At 44.7% G+C, this 9,263-nt stretch overlaps 1 protein-coding gene across 1 annotated transcript in view; it reads left to right on the forward strand.

Annotated features, from left to right (window-relative positions):
* The window catches only part of LOC138735525 (uncharacterized), a 72,214-nt gene extending 63,183 nt beyond the window's left edge, over positions 1–9,031 (forward strand). Inside the window, exon 10 of the mRNA XM_069883567.1 lies at positions 458–9,031. Coding sequence (XP_069739668.1) covers positions 458–492 — 35 coding nt within the window. The 3' untranslated portion in view covers positions 493–9,031. The remainder of the gene's footprint in view (positions 1–457) is intronic.
* The last annotated feature ends 232 nt before the right edge of the window (positions 9,032–9,263 follow it).

Raw genomic sequence — 9,263 nt, forward strand, 5'->3', positions numbered from 1 at the left:
AAGTGTTGAATGCAGACTTGATCTTCACATTGAATGGAAATGTGAACATGTCCGTGCAGGGGAGGAGTATGGAGGGATTGGGTCTGGGTACAGGGACGAGGCAGTATAGTTTGAACAGACTAGATGGGCTGAAGGACCCTTTTGTGTGCCATAGTGTTCTGCGTTTCTGTGTAACTGCCCACAGTACTCCACTGGGGAGGACTGGGTTCGGGAGTCCGTGATACCAGTGGAAAGGCCAGCCCTGTTGAAATGCATGTGAGTCGGGCATCAATGCACCATCTGCCGGGCCGGGATGCTGGCTGCAACTCGGCATAGGGAGAGGGAGGGGAGGGGGGGGGGTCTTTGTCACCTGCCCTTCACACTGATGCTGCTTCTGCGCCTGGAAACCCCACGGATCTCGGGTCCGGGTGCGCCCATCCTGGAGTGTGCAAGCACCATCTTGCTTCTTGTGTTTCAGGTGCCATTTACATCAATGTGGGGATGAACCAATGAAGGTGCCGAACATGGATGACGGCTGGACCCAGGGAGACCCCGTCCCCTCCCTCATCTGGGCTGGGAACCCGTGACTGGTCTGGACTAACTCCCAACTCTGCAATATTTGGTTGGGATGAAAAGCTCCCTGGCGCTGTCCATCCTGTCCCTGTGTTGGGAGTTGGCACTAATATTCCAGCCTCATTAGCACCATAAGATATAGGAACAGAAAAGTCCCTTCAGCCCATCGAGACTACCCCGCCATTCAATCATGAGCGTTGTTATATAGAGAATTTAGGTTAAAAAGACTTAAGTTAAAATGTGATGATTAATCATAAACAGGGAAGCCAGAACGGACAGAGAGTTTACTAGCAGTCAAGGACAGAAGGATCTGCTGAATATGTTTTTTTAAACCTATCTTTTCATGGTCATAGTGAGAGACATGCAGGAGACAAAGGATTGATAAGAAGTGTGAGAAACAGAATTTAGTGAATGTAGAGTTCACAGCGTACGTAACGAACGTGATAATTAATAATGCAGTTATACTTAGAATGTTTTTGTAATACTAACCAATTAAAACAGTATTAATAAGAAGGGGAAGGGCAAATAATAAAGGTATAAAAATCAATGCACTGTATGTATCGGGGCTTAACTGGTGAGAAACCAGTTGAGTCCAACTCTGCAGACTTGTAAATAAAGCTTGTCGTGTCATCAGTTTTAAAGAGACTCATGTGTGAGAAGTTTTATTTCTGACAAATGGGGGCTCGTCCGGGATCTACACTCCAGCCGTGAGGGGAGGCGAGAAGAGGGACATCGGAGGCGGTGCACCCCGCTGAGTTCAGCGGCTCCTAGTCCCTTGCTCGTCGCTTCGGGCGGCTTGAGCGAGTGGTATCCGGACAGGGTGACACGACAAGATGGAGAGGAGAAGAGTGACGGTTCAATCCCCGGGAAGACACCGGTAAGTGACGACTTACGATTGTGGTGTGGGGATTGGGTAACAGGTGTAACGGGATACACCTGTTTGGATAAAAACCTAACGGAATAGATTAAGTATAGATCTTTTGTCGTGGTGTGAGGACCCTGTCGCGGGACTCTAGGATAGACCCCAGGGAAACCTCGGCGGTAACCGAAGGAGGGACAGCACCTCCGACGAAGTGCCGAGAAGAGAGGGGTCAACCCCAGGAAAACCTCAGCGGTAACCGAAGGAGGGACAGCACCTCCGACGAGGCGTCTGAGAAGAAGGGAGTAGGGTCCAGAGCGAGAGGGTCCTCAGCAACGATAAACAGATCTAGGTGGGAAAATGGGAGGATCAAAATCTAAGGGCTCGTCTGAAAATTCAGGACAATTCCTGGGAGTTCCCCTTGACAGCCCTTTGGGGAGAATGTTTGAAAATTGGGATAGTAAAAGATATCGGGACAAAAACAAGAAAAAGATGGTCCAATATTGTCTCCTTTGGTCAAAACAACCTATTAAAGGTTCCTCGGTCTGGTGGCCGAAATTTGGATCTGATGAGGATTGGGTTAGACAAGCATTAAACATATATGTAAATTCGAGACCAAAGGTGAATCAAGAAGAGTCAGCATATGCATTTTGTTGGGTTCCCTGGCCAGGATCCTTAACAAAATGTTTTAAATTGAGGGTAGCAGGAGAAAAGAAATGGGAACCTCTGGACAACCTTCCCCCTCCTTATATTCCCCCGGTGCCTACTGCGCCCGAGGAAAGCTTATTACCGGAAGGGAAAGGTGATGAATCTGATTGCCCCGAAGGGGGCCGGGAAAAAAAGGATGAATTAAGGGAGTCGGACCCTAAACTTCCACCGGTAAACCGACCCTGGACAAGATCCCAGACTGGTCCAGGACCATCAAAGTTTTCAATAAACCTAAATCCCCTGAGAGAAGTTCCTATGGGAGGACCGGGAGGGGGAACGGGATATGTGAATGTTCCCCTAACTAGTACAGAGGTGCGGGGATTTAAGAAAGAAATGAAAAAGTTATTGGAAGATCCTATAGGACTGGCTGAACAGCTTGACCAATTCTTGGGACCAAACACATATACGTGGGAAGAGATGCAGGCAATAATGGGAACATTATTTTCACCCCAGGAGAGGCAGATGATTCGACGGGCTGCCCTCCTCATGTGGGAATATGAACAACCTGGGGACCCTAGACCCCATGAACAAAAATATCCCTTAAATGAACCCAGGTGGGACAAACGAACACCCGAGGGATTGGCAAGTATGAGACAATATAGAGAGTGGACAATTAAAGGGATACGGGAGGCTGTGCCAAAGGGTCACAATTTTACCAAGGCATTTGGGAACCACCAGGGGAAAGACGAGTCCCCTACTGATTTTTTGGAGAGGGTGAGAAAGAATGTCCAACAGTATGCTGGTGTGGACCCTAGTACACCAATGGGTGAACAGCTTATTCGAATTGAATTTGTTTCCAAATCATGGCAAGACATTAGAAAGAAACTAGAAAAGGAGGAGGACTGGAGTGAAAAACCCCTAAGTGAACTGTTAAAAAAGGCACAAAAAGTATATGTGCAGAGAGAAGAAGAAGATCAAAAGAAGGCGACAAAGGTTATGGTACAGACTATCCGACAGATGAATGCTGAATCCAGAGGGGAAAGAAAACAAAACCTTCCTCTAAACAATCCAAGATATCCAAGAGAGGGAAGACCCCGGAGGTTCGTTAAGTCCTATTACTGCAATGAGGAAGGACACTTTAAGAGGGAATGCCCCCGATACAAGAGGGAATTGCGTGCCCTCGAACTTATGGAAGAAGATTAGGGGTGTCAGGGGTTCCAAATGTTAGGGACCAAATATAAGAGGGAACCCCTGGTAAAACTAAAAATTGGTCCCAAGGGAGAAGAGGTGGTGTTTATGGTGGACACAGGAGCGGAACGAAGTAGTGTAATAACTGTGCCAATCGGAACTGAGCCTATAAAAAGTAATTTGACAATTTCTGGGATAGAAGGGGCTCCCAGAATGGTATCAATAATTCCCCAAATAACAGTGAAACTGGAAGAAAGAGAAGGGGTACAAGACCTCTTGTTATTACCTTCGGCTGGATTTAACCTCCTAGGAAGGGACTTACAGGCTCTCCTAGGTTTGGGTGCTCTCCCTGTGGACGGAGAAGTGCGAGTCCACCTCTGCGCTTTAAAGGAAGAGGATGAACGGCAGATTGACGAGAGAGTCTGGTATAAGGAGGGAAATCGAGGAGGTCTGGACATCCCACCTTTACATGTCACATTAATACCAGGTCATCAGCCGGTAAGGAAACGTCAGTATCCTATTTCTTTGGAAGGGAGAAAAGGGCTACAGCCGGTAATTGAGACTTTAATACGAGACGGACTATTAGAAGAATGCATGTCACCTTATAACACCCCTATACTCCCAGTAAAAAAGTCAGATGGATCCTATCGCCTAGTTCAGGATCTAAGAAGTTTGAATGCTATTGTTCAGACCCGCCACCCAGTGGTGCCTAATCCCTATACTATTATGAGTCGGATTCCCCCAGACCATGAGTGGTTTAGTGTTATCGACTTGAAGGATGCCTTCTGGACGTGTCCATTAGAAGAGGAAAGTAGAGATATGTTTGCGTTTGAATGGGAAAATCCATGGACAGGTAGACGGAGACAGTTTCGGTGGACTGTATTGCCCCAAGGGTTCACTGAATCTCCAAACCTGTTTGGACAAATGCTAGAACAAATCCTGATGGACTATCCACAATCTGATGATTCCCAACTAATGCAGTATGTGGATGATTTACTATTATCAGGACCCAAGGAACAAGAAATGAGGGGAGAGACCATTAGACTCTTGAATTATCTGGGGAAAAAGGGTCTACGGGTGTCCAGGAACAAGTTACAGTTTGTTGAGAAAACTGTGCTATATCTGGGACACCAGATAAGTAAAGGACAGAAACGGATTACCCCTGAACGAATTGCGGGAATCACTAGAATGCCTTTACCCCGTAATAAGAAGGAAATAAGACAATTCCTGGGACTCTTAGGATACTGTAGGTTATGGATAGAGGACTACTCAGCTTTGGTGAAGTTTATGTATGATAAACTGACAAATGAAAATGACTATCCATTGAAATGGACCCAGGAGGAGGAGGGATGGTTCAAGGACTTGAAACATCGCCTAACACGAGCCCCAGTACTCACTCTGCCCTCTTTAAAACAGCCCTTCCAGCTATTTGTCACTCATAACCAAGGAACAGCTGTGGGAGTTTTAACACAGGAAAAAGGCGGTCAGCGACACCCAGTGGCTTTCCTTTCCAAAATGATGGACCCAGTGTCTCGCGGATGGCCGACGTGTATCCAGGGAGTAGCGGCTGCTGCTCTGTTGGTAGAGGAAGCACGTAAACTTACTTTTGGAGGAAAGATGACTGTGTACACCTCCCATTCTGTGAATGTTTTATTAACACAAACTGCCCATCGATGGCTGACTGATTCTCGCATATTAAAGTATGAAACCATTTTAATGGTTGGAGAAGATTTACAGTTTGCAAAAATTAATAGCTGCAACCCAGCTATTAATTTTTATACGGCAGTGAAACAGAAAAAGAGGTGGAGCATGACTGTGTCGAGTTGACAGATCTTCAGACCAAGACCCGAGAAGACCTTTGCGATACTCCGCTGGGAGAAGGATATGAATTCTACATTGACGGCTCCGCCAGATGTGTTGACGGAATGAGAAGAAATGGGTATGCTATAATAGAAGGAAATACTTGGAAAGTAGTAGAATCCACAAGACTACCCGGAAGCTGGTCAGCACAATCCTGTGAACTATATGCCTTGCAGAGAGCCCTCAGAATACTGTCAAAGAAAATTGGAACGATTTACACAGATTCCAAATACGCATACGGGGTAGTGCATACCTTTGGTAAGATCTGGAAGGAGCGTGGTCTAATTACATCAAGAGGAAAGGAATTGGCACACGAACAGATGATTACTCTGACTTTAGAAGCCTTAACATTACCCCAAGAAATAGCAGTGGTCTACATACCAAGCCATCAAAGGGGAGAAAACCCGACAGCAATTGGAAACAGACTGGCTGATGAAGAAGCCAAAAGAGCAGCCATGCAACAAGAAGTCCGTTTGCTGACTTTAATCCCAATAAGGCAAAGCATAAAGACAGCTCCCATTTTCACTGCTAAGGAAGAAAAGAACATGGATCAGCTGGGCGCAAGCCAGTTACCTGATGGAACATGGAAAACACCAGATGGAAGAATGGTTCTAAATAAAGAAATAACTTGCAATATTTTAAAACACCTGCATCATCAGAGCCACTGGGGCACCCAAGCCTTATGTGACACAGTGCTTCGAGAATATGTGTGTAAGGGAATCTACACCTTGGCCCAACAAGAGGTGCAAAATTGTTACCTATGCACAAAAATTAATAAGAAAATAATGAGGACAGGGACCATGGGAGGTCAACCATTAGCCATACGCCCTTTTCAACGTATCCAGATCGACTTCACAGAGTTACCTCAAGTTCAAAGATGGAAATATCTGTTGGTGATAATAGATCACTTTACCCGATGGGTAGAAGCCTTCCCAACAATAAATACTACAGCCTCTACAGTAGCTCGCCTCCTCCTAGAGCAGATAATCCCCAGATATGGTATAATGGATTCTATAGACTCAGACAGGGGTCCACATTTTTCTTCAAAAATCCAGCAATTGATTTGTAATGCATTACAGGTCTCTTGGAAATTACATACCCCTTGGCATCCACAAAGCTCAGGGAAGGTTGAACGTATGAATGGAACACTAAAAATCCAATTGACAAAGTTAATGGTGGAAACTAAAATGCCTTGGATAAAGTGTCTGCCCCTGGCCTTATTGAGAATTCGTACTGCCCCACGAAAAGATGTAGGGCTGTCCCCTTATGAAATGATGTTTGGGCTTCCCTTCTGGAGTACAGTTGAGGGGTGTCCCACCTTGGGGGAAGGGGATATATTTGTTAGGAACTATTTACAGGCACTGTCACGCTCTCTTACAGATTTACGAAAGAGAGGACTATTGGCACAAACACCGCCTCTAGACTTTTCTTTACACAAAGTGGAACCAGGAGACTGGATTCTCATCAAGACCTGGAAGACTGAAAAACTCCAGCCCCAGTGGGAAGGTCCATACCAAGTTCTCTTAACTACAGAAGCTGCAGCACGAACAAGAGAGAAGGGGTGGACATACGCATCCAGATTTAAGGGACCTGTAGAGGCGCCTCAGGACCCTGATACGAACTCAGATTGGACTTGTATTCCTGGAGAAAAACCTCTTACCTTACGATTTCGCAAAAAGACTTAATTCACAATGTTATTGTTATGTTCTTTGATTTTTCTTAGTTTGCCTATGTCTTTATCAGATGTGAAATGTAAGAAATGCAGAGATACAGTGGTCCTGTTTCAGGACCACATTTGGGGAAGAAAGGAAGGTAATTTCATTTCCCATACCTCAGTTCCTGAGAAATGCTGGGCAGAAAATACCACCCAACATCCATATACCCCTTGTGTGGAAAAAGAAGGAAATAATATGGGTCATTATATACAGATTCCTAATACCACTCCTTTCCCTCTTAACGGTTGGAAAGGTGACTCAAGCCCACCATGCCCTGATGGACTCTGGTTTTGCATACACCAACGTACTGTTCCAATGAAAAGTTACACTCCACACTCGAAATTGCCTGTCCCTTTAAGACAGCCGGACTTAGTTGGAGTCCATCCAAATAACCATGTAAGTTTCGGTAATGCAATTGGGGGAGATAACCTTTTTGTAGATCTGGCAACTAAAATTGCAGGAACTTTTAATGTAACCAATTGTTGGGTCTGCGGGGGTCCACGGATGTCAGAACAATGGCCTTGGTGGGGGGAACCCTTCAATTCATTGACCATGATTTCCCGGATTTGGACAACTAACCGAACGAGATCAAGAGAAACCTGGTCTCTCTCTAACGTCCCCTCTGGTTTTTATTGTCTCTCACGAGCCGGCAAATACCCAGTAGGAGAAAGTCCCTGCAAGGCTGTATGGATTCGCATTTCGCCTGGTGTTTTCACTTGGTTTCCTAAACCTCAGACTTGGTTCTTATCCACTGTTTTTAAAGCTAATTGCCTACCCCTGTCTAATAGCAGTATTCAGTTTTGGAATTGTACCACTTCCACCATCACAGGACCATACCAATCAAATCCCGTTCTTAAAAGAGTTTGGGAAAGGGGGTATGGAGTATCCCCAAATGGATTATTCTGGGTATGTGGTAATAAAGCTTATACTCGTCTTCCCTCACAGTGGAGTGGAACTTGTTTCCTAGGAATAATCCGCCCAGAATTTTTCCTTCTACCCCACGATCACGGTCATAAATTAGGCGTGAAGGTCTTTGATACATTACATCGTCAACCCCGCTCTACCACGGTACATTTGGGACAATGGAGAGATGATTGGCCTCCAGAACGCATAATTCAATATTATGGTCCCGCTACATGGGCTCAAGATGGATCCTGGGGTTATCGTACTCCTATATATATGTTAAATCGTATAATTCGCTTACAAGCAGTCCTTGAAATTGTTACAAATCAAACAGCTATAGCCCTGCAATTACTTGCATCCCAGCAAGGTCAAATGCGCTCTGCTATATATCAGAACCGTCTAGCCCTAGACTATCTCCTAGCCACGGAAGGAGGTGTATGTGGCAAGCTTAATTTGACTAACTGCTGCTTACAGATTGATGATAATGGAAAAGCCGTTCGTAAAATCGCTGATAATATTCGTACATTGTCCCATGTACCGGTTCAAACCTGGCATCCTTTCCCACAATTTAATTGGATGGACAAATGGTTTGGAGGAACCTGGTGGCGTACCTTCTTGTGGGTCATCGGAGGTATTTTATTCCTCCTACTTATTTTGCCCTGTATTATTCCCTGTCTACGCAGCCTGGTGATTTCCATGGTCGAACAAGCTATGCAACCAGGGGGAATGGGAGACCCTGTAAGACTTTTATTTCAGCGTGAGATTAATGTATCATAAAACATTTCTCTTCCCTAGCTTAGAATCCCCATTCATATCTATACATATATTCAACACATTTTAAAGAGAGAAAGGGGTGGATTGTTATATAGAGAATTTAGGTTAAAAAGACTTAAGTTAAAATGTGATGATTAATCATAAACAGGGAAGCCAGAACGGACAGAGAGTTTACTAGCAGTCAAGGACAGAAGGATCTGCTGAATATGTTTTTTTAAACCTATCTTTTCATGGTCATAGTGAGAGACATGCAGGAGACAAAGGATTGATAAGAAGTGTGAGAAACAGAATTTAGTGAATGTAGAGTTCACAGCGTACGTAACGAACGTGATAATTAATAATGCAGTTATACTTAGAACGTTTTTGTAATACTAACCAATTAAAACAGTATTAATAAGAAGGGGAAGGGCAAATAATAAAGGTATAAAAATCAATGCACTGTATGTATCGGGGCTTAACTGGTGAGAAACCAGTTGAGTCCAACTCTGCAGACTTGTAAATAAAGCTTGTCGTGTCATCAGTTTTAAAGAGACTCATGTGTGAGAAGTTTTATTTCTGACAAGCGTATCCCCTTTCCCTACTCAACCCCATTCCCCAGCCTTCTCCCCATTACCTTTGATGCCCTGGTTTATCAAGAACCAATCAATCTCTGCCTTAAATACATCCAATGACCCAGCCTCCTCAAGTTCAAATTTATTTGTCATCTGATTGGACCAGGACAACGCGATGAAACTGCATTCGCCTGCCCGCGGGGCACAACAGTG

Source organism: Narcine bancroftii, chromosome 1 (assembly GCF_036971445.1).
Source record: "Narcine bancroftii isolate sNarBan1 chromosome 1, sNarBan1.hap1, whole genome shotgun sequence".
NCBI lineage: Eukaryota > Metazoa > Chordata > Chondrichthyes > Torpediniformes > Narcinidae > Narcine > Narcine bancroftii.